Source organism: Cornus florida, unplaced genomic scaffold, assembly GCF_030987335.1.
Source record: "Cornus florida cultivar Cherokee Brave unplaced genomic scaffold, ASM3098733v1 CherokeeBrave_3.0.0_Hap2_Chr02, whole genome shotgun sequence".
In the NCBI taxonomy this organism is placed as follows: domain Eukaryota; kingdom Viridiplantae; phylum Streptophyta; class Magnoliopsida; order Cornales; family Cornaceae; genus Cornus; species Cornus florida.
Window position 1 is genome coordinate 113080849 of NW_026775572.1, and position 18835 is coordinate 113099683.

Here is an 18835-nt window from a genome sequence, read left to right on the forward strand (position 1 = left end):
ATTATGTCATTAATAGTTGTGAAATGATGAAAATGGATCATATTTGAAGACCTTCATACACCTATGTATTGATTATGAATTTGTGTTTTCGTTTTTTACCAAACCCCTGACTGAATGTACTGTTGCGAAGGTTTAGTTAGTGTGATATTATGATCAAGTTAACTTTTAGAGAATCTAGTTTAAGTAGTGATTTAACTATGAACGTCAGAGTTCCATGTCAGTATACTGAAAGGGCCGAAAGTTTACTCTGCCACTTATCAACAATACATCTGTATGACCCAGCTGGAAAACATTGATTTACACAATTCAGTTTGATTGACTAGTGATGTATGTAATTATCATAGTGGGTGAGAGAATATTGAATTTAGTATATATGAACATAAAAACTAAAGATTTAATTTTGCAATATAGTGAGTCAGCCAAAAGTTTAGTCCCCCACTTATTCTATTTAATGCAACAATACATCTGTCCCAGCTGGTCGGGATAATTTGGGATACAATTTGGGAAAATGTTGTGATGCAGCAAGTTTGTGTGTTGAGATGCATAGTATGAAAATGTTGGGATTCATCATTTGCAAAACTATACATTTACTTGTGAAAAGTGAAAGCAAAAAAACCAATAGTTTACCAATTGCCAAATGCATATATCCACAAATACATAAAATCGTTTACAACAATTGGCAAATAACAGAAATATAAATTCCTCCAGTGCAACTTAACTATGCTAACCTACCAAACTAGGAAGAATATACAAACTTCATCCATACAACCCAATTCCCATTTGGAGGTAGTACCAACACCAAACTGCACTTAACTATGGCAGACGAATTCATTCAAAAATTCAGAAAACCAAAAGCTCCCTCCTTTGTTTTCTTACTGCAGATACCACAGTCATTGGTTAGCCCAATTAGAGATGTATGTAATTTAAAATTATCTTTTCGATACAGTGGCAGAGAATTAGACGAAGTCGACATGGATAAAGTAAAATACATAAACATTGCTTACTCAATATTTGAACAATTGTTGTTGAATTGGACGACTAATCTCTGAGTTTGGCAGTTGCGACATTTCAGTGGAAGTCAATTGCCCGAGGTTGGGAGCAGGTGTCTTTATTTATGACCGTGGAAAGAAATTGGAATTGTTAGATAAAATAAAGAAATAAAGACCTAAAATATATTGGTTTGACTAACAAATCATATTAAAATATATACCATTTGACTTCCAAAATTAGCCGTGCACGATTCGCCATACGAAGAAAGAGTACTAAATAGTTCAGATGAAAACAACCGTGAATCACCAATAGAACTTTACAACATTTTATAGTGTTCATTAGAAATTATGGGAATTAAATCTAGAAAGCGTGCTCCACTAATACAATGCAATTGATTCAACATAATTACCTAGTTACTTAATGGAGTAATGGGTTGCGAAAAATGAATACCGGGGCTATACGGAGGTTGGAAAGCCTGCCTATTGTGCATTATAGGTGGTGGTGGCATATAACATTGATGATGTACACATTCGCCTGGATTTTCATTGCCCTTCAACAAAAATTGTGTACTTCTGTTAGGTTACAGTAAACTTGTAAACAAAATTAACGAATTGCACAACTATCACGAAAATTAAGTGTTGGATATGATATAGTCGTAACAATACTAATATCGACTAATAGACATGTCTGACTACAACTGCCACCTCCCACTCTGGAGACCATGCTATCATTCGCTTTCTAAAAAACAATAAAATTCAATTTTTATTCGATTCAGTACACAACCAGAAACGACAAATAAATCCATAACATTAATGTAAAACAAGGACCACAATAATGTAAGTACAATATGAAAAGTAAACTAAAAACTTTTGGTAAATACCTCAACTATTCTTTTCATACACTTGCTCTTCTTCTTGGCATTTTTCTCAATGGGAGATTTGCACCTACGCATTTGTCCTTTAGATGTATCTTTCGTCTTGACGCCCACGGAAATTATTCCACTGTTTTTTATCTCCCCATTATTCTGCATTTTACCAGCCTTTCTACTGCCAACCAAAGTACGACTACAACTTCTTTGGACAGATTTTTTCCATTCCATTGCTTTTACTAATAAATCATTGTATCCCTCATTGTCTTCCAATGCAATGGAAGATATTTCGGTCAAAATACGACAAAGGGTCCTGTGTTGTCGCCTTACCTTAAGTTTAAGATCCATCAACACTTCACAGCCAAGAATCTTATCCAAGTTCCCATCTCTGGCTTTCCTAATCCACCTTCTTAATATATATCGAGAAGGCAATTCAATGATGTTCATACAATCCTTAAGGATTTTAAAATATGACTACACAAAAATTCATTCATTTCAAATTTACCACATGAACAAGATAATTCATCCTCAACTGTTCTAGTCACAGAACGTTGCATCCCATTACGACTAGTAACTTTATAAACACGTTGTCCATTGTTATCCATGTCACTGCAACTATTAACATTATCACTCACACAAGCTATTAAAAACTCTTCCTGGAAAAGCTGAAATATAACTTTTGTGTATGTCTCCCGGCTTTAAGTAACATGTCACACTTTGATTTAACTTGCGAAAGCCTCTGCACCAAATGGTACTCGGCTTCATACTCCTTGTAACGCTTATCCGACAACAACCTATCAAAATAGGTGAAGAAATCAGGAAGAATGAGTTGCCTCGATAAGTATTCCTTCAAGCGAGCTTTGAAACTTTCACTCAATTGTGTAGTGCGCATTCTGGCACACCACGTATATTTAACGAATGCCATGGCCCATCTATGTCTCAGGCTAAACAAATGCTCAAGCCATGTGTTACCAACAAGATCATACACCCTTAGCATTGAATCCCATTCTGACATAAATTGTTCCTCCTCCTCAATTTCGAACATTAATTTAGATATCACATTTTTGATGCGTTCATCACGTTTAAACAAGAACCCAACATGCTTTTGTGCATTTTGCATTAGATGCCACGTACATAGATGATGTTTTGTACCAGGCATAACCTAAAACATAAAATCATGTTTGAGTCATGACATTTAAAATAAACCCTAAAATCATGTTAGAATAATAAACATTTTTCCATTATTTACTTCATTGTATTAATTAGGCATTATAGGTATTTTCAGCATATGAAAAGGAGTGGAAATCTTAATTCAAGTTACCTACACAAAAGCCTTCGCCATTGCTGCATCTTGATCAGTCAAAATTGTCTTTGGTGTTTTTCCGGACATCGCTTTCAAAAAAGTATCAAATAACCACACAAAAGAATCTGCCGTCTCATCATACATAAGGGCTGCCCCGAATACAGCCGTCTCCCGGTGTTGATTAACACCCAAAAACAATGCAAAGGGACGGTTGCCATGTACAAGTTTGTATGTAGTGTCGAAAGTTACAACATCTCTAAAATGGCCATAATCAATTATCATTTTAGGATCTGCCCAGAATATATTGGTTATTATCTGTTCAGCATCCAACTGTAAGACATAGAAAAATGAAGGATCATCACAAGCATGAGTGACAAAATAATTGGTGAGCCATGCTGCCTCACCATATTGAAGCTCATTCTGTCTGTGGGTCCTTATATAATTTTGTTGGTCCAGCTTAATGTATCCAACTGATTCTTTACAACCAACTTGCCTTGCCATTAACTCATATGAATTACGAGCTGCAATTCCTGAATCTGAAGCCAAGTCCGCATCAATGGCCTGGACGCTAGAAATACATCTCTGCGACGACATCATGTGGGTGCATTAATCAATTATCAAAGGATGGTTGTGACTATCTACAAAATTATCAACTAAGTACTTTCCCTTTGCTTCATCATATTTAATATGCATTTGTGCACCACAACTAGTTCTTGTTTCAGCTCGCGTAGTCTTTGTATGTTTGTCCCTTCTATCCTTCTTTCTAACACCCTCCTTAAAACAAGTAAACAACTTCGTTAAAAGTTTCCCAATTTTACGGCTATTATTAAAATACTCCCTCCGGATGCTAAATCCAACTCTACCCCCATATGCATTATAAAATTCGTATGCCTCTTGTTCCGTATCAAACTCCATCTTAAACCTTGGTTCCATTGATTCACTTGGGGTTCTATAACTACAACATTTGTTGTGTCTTCAATATCTATCATGTCATCTTCCATCGAAAGGAGTAAAATTTTTAACCTACAACATAATTCAAGTAAAATTTCCTCTTTTTAACTTGTTGTACGTATATAAAATACACAAGATAATGGAAGAGCTTAAATTTAAAATATAGGAACACCAATGACCACTTAAGAGTTGCACATCCCAACTTAGTTTGGTCATATATCACCAATGAACTGCATAAAACTTCTCTTCCAAAAATATAACATTTATAACTATACAATACAAAAAAGGGAACAACTTATTTGAATTAAATAATCCCCAAAACTATATGAAGAGCACGATCCAATAGGTTAATGTGAATAATCCCCATGTCTAAGACAACAACATCATAACTATGTTCTAACATGCCTCACCAATGAAATATATGCAACATCACTCTTGTGTTTTTTCTTTTTAAACTTCATTTCAATATATGAATATTGATACAAGTATCTCTTAAAATAAAATCTAACATTTATAATTATACAATGCAAAAAAGGGAAGAACTGATTTGAATTGAATAATCCCAAAAACTGATGTGAATAATCCACATCTCTAAGATTACTAGATCCCAACTATATCCTAACATGCCTGAGCAATGAAATATATACAAAATCAAATTTTTTTTTTTATATTTTTTTTTTATTATTATTATTTTCAATTCATATCAACATAGGAATTCATACACCTATCTCTTCAAATAAATTATAACATTTTTCATTATACAATGCAAAAAAGGAAATTATTGATTTGACTTGAATATTCCCAAAATGTGTTTCAAGTGCATGTTCCAACATGTCAATATGAATAATCTTAATCTCTAACACTACAAAATCCCAATTCTGTTCTAACATGCCTGATCAATGAAATTTATATTTCAACATATTAATTGATATACATATCTCTTCAAAAAAAATCTAACATTTATAACTATACAAAACAAAAAAGGAAGAACTAATTTGAATTGAATAATCCAAAAAAGTATATTGACCGCACATCCCAACATGTTAATCTAATCAATCCCTATTTCCAATACTTCAACGTCCCAACTCTGTTCTAACATGCCTACCCAATTATATATATATACAAAATCTCATATTTTACTTTATTTCACTGTATCAATTCATACAAGTATTTAGAATCAATAGTCGATCGCAAATATTATACTCAACTTTTATTAGGGAAAAATAACAGATAGATCATTGAATAAACAACAAAAATTAAAACCAAAAAACATACCCAATATCAGTCAGTTGTAGAGAATGTGTTGTTTTAAAGTCTTTACCAAATTCCTCGACTTTGCCTTCACTTCCAAAGAAGAGAATTAACAAGTTCACAAGTTTAGCTTCTACTTTGTGAAGAGAAAAAAATAGATCATCTTTACAACATGCCTCAACTTTGTTTTCAGATCCAAACGAACCCCCTCAACCAGTTCACAAGTTAGCCTTCTATTTTGTGATGAGAAAAAAATGAATCACAATATAATGAAAAAAAATCGCAGCCCTTTTTTAAGTTGAAATGAAACTCAAATTTTACCCATTTTTTCTTGTTATTTGGTGGGCCCATATGTATAATATAGTAGGTAGTATCTATAATAGGCAGTATCCAAATATATATACTATACACTTTTACTTTTACTGTTCATTATTTTTTAACGCGTTTTACTGTTTATTTACGATTTATTGTTCATGTACCGTGCACCGGCTGCAACAGATTTACTGTTGCGCCGGAGACGATTTTGATCCCTCCCCAATCGCCTCCATCTCTATTCTCGTTCTCAACTCTGAACTTCCCTCTCTCTGTCTCTGCAACTGCAAACTACAAAACCTACAAGAATTAGAAGTTCAAAACCCATATACTTCAGTTTATCTATCTGTCTGCGAGAATCAAAATTCCAAAACCTATTACGTATATCAAAACCCATTTCGGCATATTATTTCAGATTGTTCAAAAATTCAAAACCCATATCCTTCAGTTTCCATCGCCCGCTGTTCCAGTTCGGGTTCGCCGTTCGCAAGCTTCAGCCGCTGTCTCTCAACTCTCAAGCTTGCCCCCTATCTCTCTGCAACTGCTAACTTGTATGTATGGGTTTTGTTTTAATTTTTTTTTTCTAAATCAATTAATCAAGGTCTGTAATAATTGTTTTGCAAACTAAATCCTATTTGGTGAAATTTTTTATGATCTTTTAAAAATCTGCAAGTACTTTTATGTTGGTTAATGTATTTTTAACATTTTGGTCACCTCTCTTCAGAGAACTTTCAATTATGAAGGATATCAGAAGAAGTCCGAGGACTTTCGCAATGCATATATCAGACTATGAGATTGAGGATGTAGGAAGTGATGGTGATGGTGATGGGGAGGCTCGTGAGCAATTTCTGGTTTGGGGTAGACGATTTGCTTGTGATGAACTTTACATAAGGTGCACATTCATATTACATTCCTATTGTCAAACTTCATGTATAATTAAAATAGCAAATTAACAATTAAAAGAAACTAGCAGTAACATTAACTATACATGGGGAAGGTAACACTGTAGAAGCAGGAAGTTCCATTAGAATTTAGAGGGTAATGGTATAGGATTTACATTGAAATAGTGGATCGAAGTTTTACGAGTTTAAAGACAAGCTGAGGGCTTACAGCTGTGAGCTTAGATAGGAGGTTTAGAGCTTCAGAGGAGCCTCATCAATATTTTGGATAATTTTGAAAAAATACAGAGTCCGATTAGGGATCTGAAGATCAGATTGGGCTTGCTAGTTTCTAATTTATGAATATAGAATTATAGATATTGTGTATGAATCTCATAGAGTCACTAAAAGTATATAATGTGAGCTGTTTGAGGGAATCAATTTTGTATCCGACTTTTGAGGTTACTCTTATCATTTGAGCACGTGATTTTTTTCCTTGTTATATTGTTCATGATAACAAAATAATGATTTTAAGATATGCAAACTGTTAGTCTGATGATGGATGACTGTGTTTGTTCTTCAGTGACAGCGATAATTCTGGAGATGAGTCAGCTCTTGAAACCCAATATCATTTGATGGACAAAGTGGTGGGACCAGTAGAAGGAGCATTATTAGAACTAACTTATGAGTATCAGATTAGTATTACGGTGCGTAGCTTGTTGATTATTTTGTTATAATAATATCACTATTGAAAGCTTTGAAATTGACTAAATTTGAAAGTGCATGTGCATTTATTTATTTATTAAACTTATTTATTTTTTTGATGAGTAATGATGTATTAGAGAGTGTTCAAAAGGGGAACACATCCTGTAGACAACACAAAGGCCGGAGCCCAAAAGAAAAGGTCCTACGGACCAAAGGAACCCAAAAAGTCAACTATCTCCTCTATTAAATTACAATATGTCCCCTTCGCCCAACAAAAAAGAAAACTAATAATACTAAATTTCAGAACCCCAATGGAAGATTCCTCCCCATCAAAAGATCTTCTATTAGGCTCCTTCCAAACGCAAAAAGGTGCCACCCTCCAGCCATCATGGGCATGGGATCCCACAGAAAAACATCTCCAAGTGTCAATCAATCCTCTCGAAGACTGTGACATAACTCACTAAACGCCAAACAAGCCAAAAATAAGACTCCAACAATCATGAGTCACGGGACAATGCAAAAGGAGATGATCCACCGACTCACCATCCTTCTTACACATGCAACACCAATTGATAGTAACCTGTCTTCTCTTTCTCAAGCGTCAAAATCTTACCCCAAACTGCGGTCCAAACGAAAAAGGCCACTTTGACGAGAGCCTTAGAGCGACAAACCGTCTTCCAAGGAAAATCAACCCCTGAAAATTCGGAAAGGCAACAAAACGCGGAACGTACATCAAATCTACCCTGGGGAGAGGGCACCCAAAAAAGGGAGTCAGAACATCCACAATCCACCTCCTGTCTATACAATAGATCCAGTAACAAAGAAATGTCATCTAGTTCCCAATCTTGGAAATTTCGATGAAAGCACACATCCCAAGAATACCTGCCACTATCAAGCCGATAACAGTCGGCAACCAAAACATGTCTATCAAAGGCAATCTTGAAAAGTCTAGGAAAAAGACAAGCCAAAGAACGATTACCACACCATAAGTCCTCCTAAAATCAAGTACCCGAACCATGTCGAACTTTAAATCTGATGTGTTTTGAAAATTCATATTAATTTTCAAACACCGATTCCTCCAACAAATCTAGGCACACAAGAGCACCATCCTCCTCTCTCCTCCCTATAGCGACACGAAATAACCCTCCTCCACAATCGATGACGCTCGCCTCCAAATCTCCACAACCACTTGCTAAGGAGGGCCCTATTGAATGGGGGCAACCTCCTAATGCTTAAACCACCGAGCTGAAACGGTCTGCTCACCTACTCCTAATGAACAAGATGGTACTTAAAATTCCGCTGAATCCTCTTAATCCTCTCAGCCACATAGAACGGGACCTAAAAAAGAGAAAGAAAGTACGTAGGAAGACTCGACAACGTGCTCTTCATAAGGGTGACCTTCCCACCCTTTGAAAGATACTGCTTCTTCCACCAGGCCAATCTTCTCTCAAACCTCTCAATCACAGGATTCCAACCCCCCACCGTCCTTGACGGATAACCTAACGGCAACCCCAAATAAGAAATCGGAAAGTAGCTAACCCCACATACAAGCACCGATGCAAGAGAAGTAATGTCATGAATCTCCCCCACAGGAACTAAAGTGCTCTTTCCCATATTTACTTTCAGGCCAGAGACTACCAGAAATTAAGCCAAAACACACCTCAAGTATCGTAGCTGCAACATATTGGCGTCACAGAAGACCAGAGTGTCATCTGCAAACAGTAAATGAGAAATCTCAAGCTGATGATCCACATCTCTGCCCACCCTGAATCCCCTAATAAACCCCAAATCCATAGCCCTCCTCATCAGTCTACTGAGTGCTTCCATAAAAATGATGAATAGAAAAGGAGAAAGGGGATCCCCCTATCTTATACCCCGAGAGCTGCGAAAAAAACCAGTCGGAACCCCATTAACGAAAACCGAAAATCTCACCGATGAAATGCATGCCTCAATCCACCTCCTCCATCTCACCCCGAAACCCAACCTCTCCAACAGATAAAAGTAAGAAGCTCCAGCTAACATGGTCATAAGCTTTCTCGATATCCAACTTTTAGAGAATACTGGGGACACCACTACTCAACCTAGAGTCCATGCACTCTTTAGCGATGAGAGTAGAATTTAGAATCTGCCGGCCGCCAACAAACACGTTCTAGGACTCTGAAATATCTCCGTCCAAGACATCCCTCAATCTCAGGGTGAGGACTTTAGTTATAAGCTTAAATGCACCCCACTAAACTAATAGGTCTAAAGTCCTTCACATCAGACACTCCACCCTTCTTAGGGATAAAGGCAATAAAAAAAGCATTCAATGACTTCTCAAACCGCCCATGTGATTGAAACTCATGAAAAGTGCCCATCACCTCATCCCTAACCACATCCCAACTCTCCAACACGAACCTCGTAGTGAAACCATCCGGGCTGGGAGCTTTATCACCATTACATCTCTTCAGCGCCTTCAAGACTTCCTCCTCAGAAAAAATAATCTCAAGTCCATCCCTCTCCATCTCAGAAATTGAGTTAAAGGCAAGGCCTCCAAATCGGGGTCTCCATCTGAATTTCTCAGAGTTCAGTCTCTCGTAGTAGGAGGCAATCCCCTACACATATTAGGTAGGGTAATTATGTTAAATTCATTTTCCTCCCTACACAACCCCACCCCATCAATACGGATTTTCCCAATATGATTACCCCTCCTGGGCATTGGCAAGTCTATGACAAAACCTCGTATTTCAATCACTCTCCTTAAGCCATAAGGCCCTAGATTTCTGACGCCACGAAATCTCCTCCAGAGTAGCAATCTCAGCAATATCTGCCTGACACTTTGCTCTCCGAATACTCTGAGCCTCATCAATACCACCCAACCCTTCCAACCCATCAATCTCTGCAATCTCACAAAGAGCCCTGTTTTTCCTCCATTTCAAATTCCCAAAATCCTCCTTGTTCATCTCTGAAGCTCAGTCTTCAACAACCGAAGCTTCCCAGCTAAAACAAAACTCGAAGTGCTAAACACCGAAGCCTTCTCCCACCAGGACCTGACTCTCCCATGGAAGTTCTCCGCTCTATGATTATCTTTTGGGCACTTGGCATGCCAAGATATGATAATCTTTTAGGCATTGGGAAATTGGAGAGCTTCATAATCTGAACAAAAACAAACTTTGTGTATCAAATAATGATGCAAAACCTCAAGCTTTGATGGGAGCATGATACATAAGAAGGTGTCTGTGTGATCACTCTTGGTTTAAGATGGCTGCGATACCTATTTGACATGCATTAATAAACACATTTCTACAAATTCTGATGAGTTTAGGAGAGGGCTTCAGTGAACCTTTTTGTGATTAATATGAAATCTCTTTAGCGTTATCTGTTCACTCAGAATTTTGAAATTTCATGCCCTTGGTCATTAGTGCAATAATAGTCCTATTTTTTATTTTTTTAAAAATCCAGTGTTATTGCGTTACTAGCTAACTCATGGACACTTGCATGCTTAGGTTTTGGACTTCAGAATTGGTCACTACACTTTTATTGTGAACATTACCCTGTTTTTTTGTGCTGAAACAGCATAGCCTGAACAGGACACCACATTGTTTCTCATGAATGAAATTGACAGAAAATTTGTTTCTTCTTTAAACTTGTGAAACCTAACACGTGATTAGCATGTTCATGAGGTGAAGAGCCCTCTGTTGTATAGAGGTATGCTTATAATAGCCTAGATAGACCATGTTCTTTTCCCCATATCCCTCTAACCAGTTCTAAAATTTATGGGGCAGTTCTAATTTTTCTTAAACACAGAACTATATCATATTTACTTTTTGGCAAAGTTGTTATCCTATCCTCAGAGTTGTATGTGCAACCATACTTTATATTGTTGCATGAAAATTGAAACTTGAACTTGTATACAGTATATGTTACTTTACATGCTGATAGCATGGCCCTTTCAACTTGTCTCATTTAGTATGTACTATTTTAAAACTTTTTGATGTAGTGCCTAGAAATGAATTTCATCTAGCTTTGCCATACTTGGGATTAATATGCATCCATAACTCTCTCCCTCTCTCTCTCACTCCTTCCCTCCACACGGAAAAAGATGCATTTATATGTTCGATTCAATCTTCTCTGATAAGTGCATATATTTAATCTGTCATGAATGTCTTGATTAACAGGAGGAAATTAGAAACCAAATTTTAGCATTGGAGACAGATCTGATGAGTGAAAACGAGAAGTTTATCTCTGCACTTGCTCGAGTTGAGAAACATACTGAAGCAAGGCGCGACATGGACAGGAAACTTGATATGCAGTATGAACGCAAGATGTAAGATTTCGTATTCTGGTTCTTCATACAACATCCTAGATAGTTGGAACAAGTCTTTGGGAACTTTTAGTTTTGTCACCAACGTTTTTATTACCCGTTCATTCTGTTTGGTTGTTTCCGTGTCATCTTTGCTAGTTAGTTGTCGTGTTTAAATGTTTCCGAGTTACTTCATAGTGTCTGTGATACTGATTAGCTGGCCTGCCTGAATGTTGTTTTTGTTTCTGAGAAGAGTTGCAATTTCAAAGGTCATTGTAAAATACAATATTGCGTGTCTCAATTCTTCTTTGTGTAGGTTGCTTGCCTCTTGAAGACCTTTTATGTTGGTTATTTTCACTAGTTGAGAGACACCCTAAATCTCAAAAAATCAGTTTGTTTAGGATTTTTGAGAGCAGGCCGATCAATAACCATGCAAATCCAAAACAGATTCACCTTTTTCCCCGACAGGAGGTGAGGAAAAGGATTGAAACTCTGAACTTTTTGCCTGATGTTACAGAAATAATAGAATAGGGAAATGTATGCTTTTCTAAAGCCACTTGTCTGTAATTTAGTAGATATCGTTATATATTGAACTTGAACACATTGATTCAGTAGTGTCTGTCACCCCTTCCAAGTAGTACTACTATACTAGAAATGTGGTCTAAACCTTTTCATGTCCAATACCAAAGGAACATTGAAACTTTAACTTTTCCTTCACGAGCTTAAGCCTAGGTCAAGGCCTTAAAACGATTAGTTTCCCAGCTACATGCCAAGAACTGTAACGACCCGGTCATTTGCCTTCCTTTCCTTTTTCCTGAACTTTTACGAATGAATTTTTTTCGTTTAATTTTCTTTTCTGAGCTCTGTTTTGTGTCGCTTAGTGTCATCTCGAGTGCTCGGAATTGGTTCCTGAGACTCTTTTCCGTGGATTGACAACTTCCTTTGAGGACCGAATCATTTTCATATTTTTCGTTTTTCGACACTATGCCCTATTTCGTCCTTTTCCCTATTCTGTCTTATCTTCGTTTGTCAGTTTTTGGCACAACCTCACTTCTCATGCTCGGAGTTGGTTTTTGACTTCACGTGCCTTCATCTTGAGTGGTTTTCTCGAAATACGTATTTTTACTTTTGCAATAAAGTACTCTGGTTGCTCCCGGTGTCCACAGGGGTATGGATGCAAAGTTTTTTGAAATTATTTTCTTTTCTTGGGGTGTTTTTCGTAAATATCTTTTGAAGATATTTTATTTCAGGGGTTTTTAAAAAAATATTTTTGGAAGATATTTTTATTCTGGGCCATAAGTGCAGTTTTCACTTTTTGGAGGGGCCATTGTGTAATTAATGAAAGTTATTGCAAAATGTCTTCTTTGAGCCTGGATTCTCGTACGGGATTCATTTTCACATTTCGTCGAGTTGTGTACTCTTGGAATTTCCTCCTGGTCGATATTTTCCAGTTTCAGGGTTTCTGGCCCCGGTTTGCGCCAGACTTGTTTTAGGCATAACTTTCTGCTCGGGACTCGGTTTTCGACGCCGTTTCTTCCGTTGTTCATATTTTATCATTTTGAATCTTTTTCGTTCACAAAGTTTTGCTATTTGAGCGCGTCTGCTCAAATTTTATTTTTTCGGACCCGATGGGGCCCGTTCGGGGCACTTTTTGAGATTTCTATAAAAGGGGGGTGAGATATTTCATTTTTCATCTTCTCCCCTCTTCATGCACGACCTGGAGCTCCCATGGCAGCCCAAGGGGTGCTGCCATCTTCTCTCTCCTCTTTTGGTTCACTTTTCCTTGATGGAAAGTCTTCGGCCTTAACGTTTGTTGTTCCCCTCGCCGTGCTCTACCTTTCCCCCTTATTAGAATTCAGTTTCGACCATTTCTTGAGTTTGGTTTTGAGGTCAACTTATGATTTTGATAGGGCTTTCATGGGGGTTATGTTCACGGCGTTGTCCCCGACAAAACCTAGTAGTTTCGTCGGATTCGGAGCCGTTCCATTTTGGTGGGCCTTTGGGATTTTCATCTCAAATTGAGGTAGGAGATGTTCTAGGTTCAAATTCTTGTTATATAGCATGCTTGTGGTGCTTATAATACTTGTTTGCGTGATTAAATATAAAATCTAGAGATTTTATTATTTATTTTTCTTGTACGGGATCTAACTTTCCTGGTTGCACATGACTTGGTTTAAACATTGAGTATGATTTTATATTGCCCCTTGATATGCTCATTGTCGTGTATTAAAATTGGAACATTTGAATAAGTATTAAAGATTTTATTTAATATTTATCTAAGGTGAAAGATTAATTCACATAGCCTTAACTAGCTTAAAATCAATATGTGTTAGCATATTAAATTAGGCCTTAGCATGCTCTCCAACATAGTTGAATTTGAAAGTGATTGGAGGTGTTTTGAAAATTAATAATTATTAATTAATTTGATTAATTAATTTGCCCTGAGTGCACTATTCACTCTATTTAAATTCTGACTTGATATTCTTGATTTACATGCCATATAGTTTCACATATATTTGATTTAGAATATTCGGTTAGGTTTTGAAACCTTTTATTTAATTAAATTCCATGTTTAAGATTTAATCCTCATGGTGGTATACAACTTGGAATTGTATTGTGGCATGCTAGAAAATTAAGTTTTGGTATGGTTGTTCACATGTATTAAATTGGGATTTATTGCATGAGAATTGCAATTTTTGTTTTATATTTAACTTTAGTGAAGGTTTAATTCGCATGGTCGTAAATTGAATGAAATACACTTGTAATGTGATATTACATTAGTCATTGGCATGTTTTTCAACATAGGTTAATTTGAGAGCATTTGGTTAAGTTTGAAAATCAAGAGATTTTAATAAAAAGAATTAATTAAAATCTATTTTGTGATCCCTTTAGCTTAATTAAGGTTTTAACTTGATATTTGTATTGGCCATGACTTGTTTACTAGTATATATTAATTTGGGACTATTAAAAGTTGTTTTAGAACCTTAGTAATTAAATTAGCATGATTTAATTAAAGTTCTACTTTGTTGTTCCAACAACCTAATTGAGTTTTAGAATGGATATAGGTGATGACCATGCCATGTCCTTTAACATGTATTAAATTGAGGTTATTTGGAATTGAATCAGAATCTAGAGAATTTAATTGTGTTTATCTATTTAAATTCTATCAATTTGCTCCATGATCTAGTTGTGTTTTAGAAGTGGTTTCTATATTCAAATCATGGACTTAGACTTGTTGTATATTCATTTGGTTATGTTTTGAACATTGGATAACATAGTTGCTATGTTTGTATTCGTGATAATATGTTTTCCTTATTGAATATATTGTTACCTTGTGTAATGATTTACACACTTCGTGTTTAACATCTTTCATGCATAGCGTGTAACGAATCGCACACTGAAGATTCGACATTCATCATATCATATTAGTTGTGGATTTAGAGCATGTATTGTATAGGTTTCCAAATTTGGTTGTGCTTAGTAGATAGTTGATTATCTTGCATATTCCTGTTGATATATGCGTTGTTGCACAACTTGTTGATTTTGGAAACTTGGGGATGTCGTTGTTTGACTATGGCTAGGACGTGGTTCTAGTACGGGGGATAGTCCCTCTATATATAGTCTAGTGCGCACATAGGGAGGTTACCCATGGGCTAGTAACCCTAAAGTAACTATGTTGTCGGTCTGATCCGGCGTGACGTCCGAGTATCCACTTTGTTTGATTTCGCATTTTATTTTCAAGTTGTTAACTAGATGATGTTGTAACTTGTTGTTTCTTAATTGTCATTCCATTTTAAGTTACAGGATGTTAACTTTGCGAAATTATGCTTTATGCGTTGTATTGGAAGTTCCAATGTTGGTTAAATAGCATCGATATTGAAAATCGTGTTTTGACGTTCTAATAAAGCTTAGGATTGATCCTATTGATTCATTTATAACTTAGACGTTAGGTGGCATGACCCACTTCTGTTGTTTTCGTGCTTTAGATTTCAAGCTGATAGCTTTAAGAAATTGTATTTTGTTGCCTTGTATAATATGCTTTTATGTGGTTAGATTGCATTGAAGTTGTATATTGCGTTTTGATTGTTCAGCATGGCCTAGGATGATTCCTTAGACTTATTTAGAACATAGACGTTAGGTGACATGATCACTTTAGTTGTTTCTGTATTCGAAATTGCAAGTTAATACCTTTAAGAACCTATATCTTGTTGCTTTGTATAACGTGCTTCCATATTGTTTAAATAGCATAGATGATGTGATTTATGCTAGAAACACTCTAAGGTAGCTTTGGATGCACCCTGAGTCTCATTTCGATATAGGCGTTAGGTGGCGTGAACCCCTTTAACATGTTTCACTTTAAGGTGATAAATTTGTAAAATGCTAGGTCGATGCATGCTCATCTCCTACAAGTAGCTTTATGTTACTCACCCCTACAATACTGGGGCATATTTCAAGTACGAAGACTTGGTTCGTGACGCCTAGCATTCCTTGGATGTCGTATAGCTTTCAAGTTTCCATTTCATGCAAATGTTAGCATGAAATGTCATTTTGTAGACTTATATGTCAAAATATGTATATTTGATTCCATATATGTAATGTGTACATAAGTGCACTTCTTTCAATGTATTTGACATGTATGAGATGAGGCCGAAGGCCAATGACCATTATATTGTGTTCTATGTACTTTTTAACTTCGTGAAATATTGTGAAAATCTTGAAAAATCGCAAGTCATTGCTTCACCATGGTTGCATCGGGTGTGGAAATCCCATTTTCATTCTTTCATAGGGTCTTATTAATCATGTTTGAAGTGTGGCCAAGGGCCAAACGGTCATTTGATCCCGTTTTGTATTTTTGGATTCTGAGTTTTCATTCCAAGTTCCATTTTTGCCTTTTTGCCCGTTGGGGGGTCGAATTTTGCATCGGTGGTATTTTTAAGTCGTGGACCATTGTAGCACGTCCAAATAGGTAAGTTATGTTTGCGTGCATGGTCTTTTCCGGGCAAAACCTTATCGTTTGTGTTTTAAGCCTCTTGTGAATTCATTTCGCACTTTTTTTGCATAATCTGATCTAGGGGCATTCTGGACCTTTTACATCAGTTTTATTTTCTTCTTTTGACATGGTCGCTTAGAAAACATAATTTTAGGGGGGGTTTCTTTTACGTGTTTTTCCAGAAAATGTCGTCTTGGTGCCGGAAATCGATCGCAAAGTTCAACTTTTCTGTTTTCTTTTAGCAGCTTTTTGGACCTCCATGACCAGATTTTATGGAGGGGCATTTCGGGCATTTTACATTGCATTTTTTTTTAATTCTCTTTGCGAGTCACGTAGAAAATTTAATTTTGAGGGGGGTTTCTTATTTGTATTTTTCCAGAAAAATTCATCTTCTAGCTCGTTTTTGCTCTCAGTTGCAGACAATCACTGTAGCAACTTTTAACCCTCTTGTTCAGTTCTGATCTAGGGGCATTTTGGGGATTTTACAGTGAGTTTTATTCGATTCCGTCCGTAAAGTCAGGTAGAAAACTCGATTTTAGGGGGGGTTTCTTCTTCGTGATTTTCCAGAAAAACTCGTCTTGGCCTCCGTTTCAAGCCTCAGTTCTGGGCAGATAAAAAAAAAATGTAGCAGCAGCCAAGGGCTGCCACCAGCCATGTCTTTGGGTGCCGGTGGGCTCGCGCATGGGCGCCGTGTGCGCCATGGCCCCTCGTCGGGCTGCCGCGACGTCAATTCTTCTTTTGGGTTTCTCTCCTTCGTCCGAACTCCGATTCAAGTGAATTTTTTTTTGAACTTGACTAATTTTTCACTATCTTTCCAACGGTGTGCTCGGTTGCACCCGGTTCTTCCTGGATAATTACCAGTTTACCCTTTTTGCCTTAAGTGCTCGTTTTTCTTCGTCATGCCGTTTCTCCTTCGTTCGGACTCCGAATCATGCGATTCTTGAGTCCATCTTGATTATTTTTTTGTTGTCCTTCCAGCGGTGTGCTCGGTGGCACCCGAATTTACAGTTTTCAGAAATGACTATTTTACCCCTGGGGGCTTATTTGTCATATTTTTGATCTTTTGCTTCCGCATCAGTTCTTGTTGAGTTCCACGACTTCATGGAAGGTCACTTTGACTTCTTAAAGTCTTGTTTTTTGTTTTTCGCTTCCGCATTCGGATCCGTTATCGGATCATCCTTACGGTTCATCACAGGACACCCTGGCCTAAAAACCAGGGTCGTCACAGGAACCATTCTCAAGGACTATTTCTTTATATTGGGCACTTTAACTTGAAAAGGAAAAAAAAAAAAATTCCTAGATATTTGTCCCAACATTCTCTTGGCACAATTCTTGATAAGCATGTGTGGAGTACATTCCCTTTGGTAAGTGCTCAATAATCCATTCCTTTTATAATTCATCCCTTTCTCTATGATCTTTGAAAGAAAAAAGAAACCGAGTGAGTGTCATTCTTAGAAGAGGGTTGTGCATGCTTGAGATTTCCATTCTCAATTCTTTAAAATATCTGTGAGCTTATTGTGGAATAGACCACTCTAATTACCTTTGTCCCCTCCATTGGAGCTAAAATGGAGATGACCGCTGACATCTGGATCCAGAATAAACCTTTTACTTTTGCTTAGCTCAAGTGGGCTGCTTTAGTTGTCAATTAAAATATGTTAGCAATACTGTTATTTCTATAAATTGTTGAATTTGAATTTATCAAAGGAGGCAGGTTTACCAAGGGAATATTGAAATTCCAACTTTGATTCTCAATAAATAGCATCTCCTGAGAGATTGCATTTGGAATTGGTTGGCTCAGTAGAGTATAACAGCATTAGCTTCTCCACATGGCAGGCTGGTTTGAAGCACAATTGGGAACCTTGTGGAACATCATCCACCTGATCCAGCAATCCATCTGGTAGATTATTGACTGCGCAGGAGTTCTCCCCGCTCCACACACCTTATCAGTCTAGTTTCATTTTATTGCCCTCACAATCAGAATGATTTCTGCAATGACTGAGCTTAAATCTTGATCTGATGCATCTCACCCGACCGGTTTGGTCTCGATTTTCCTTGTCCTCCTCGTAGCTTCACACTTCTTGATCTTCATACTTGCAGATTGAGCAGCAGTCCAAACTAAAACAGATGCAACCTTCCTTTCCATTTCAGTGCCTTCCTCCTCGTTAGGCAACAAGATGGGTTTGACAAGCTTTTTAATAGGCTTTAGCTCAAGAGTGAGTGAGGGTGTTGTTGCATTAGAGTTTGCTGGTGCAACACTAATGGCGGTTGGCTTCCCTCGTCTTTGCCGTCTGTGCCCAAGCTTGGT

General features: G+C 37.0%; 3 protein-coding genes across 3 annotated transcripts in view; 1 reads left to right on the top strand and 2 right to left on the bottom strand.

The window, feature by feature from the left end:
* Positions 1 to 1593: 1593 nt before the first annotated feature.
* LOC132296623 (uncharacterized) lies at positions 1594 to 3017 on the bottom strand. The gene is made up of 4 exons (XM_059794808.1): positions 2575 to 3017; positions 2404 to 2473; positions 1871 to 2332; positions 1594 to 1728 (listed from the first exon to the last, which is right to left on the bottom strand). The coding sequence occupies exons 1-4, from the start codon at positions 3015 to 3017 to the stop codon at positions 1594 to 1596; spliced, it is 1110 nt and encodes a 369-aa protein (XP_059650791.1).
* A 162-nt stretch (positions 3018 to 3179) lies between these two features.
* Positions 3180 to 3755, bottom strand: LOC132296624 (protein FAR1-RELATED SEQUENCE 5-like). The gene has a single exon (XM_059794809.1). It carries the CDS (start codon positions 3753 to 3755, stop codon positions 3180 to 3182), a length of 576 nt encoding a protein of 191 aa, XP_059650792.1.
* A 2109-nt stretch (positions 3756 to 5864) lies between these two features.
* Positions 5865 to 18835, top strand: part of LOC132295574 (mRNA export factor GLE1-like) — a 28057-nt gene continuing 15086 nt past the window's right edge. The window contains exons 1-4 of the mRNA XM_059793870.1: positions 5865 to 6226; positions 6400 to 6567; positions 7137 to 7260; positions 11416 to 11564. Coding sequence (XP_059649853.1) covers positions 6413 to 6567; positions 7137 to 7260; positions 11416 to 11564 — 428 coding nt within the window. The 5' untranslated portion in view covers positions 5865 to 6226; positions 6400 to 6412. The remainder of the gene's footprint in view (positions 6227 to 6399; positions 6568 to 7136; positions 7261 to 11415; positions 11565 to 18835) is intronic.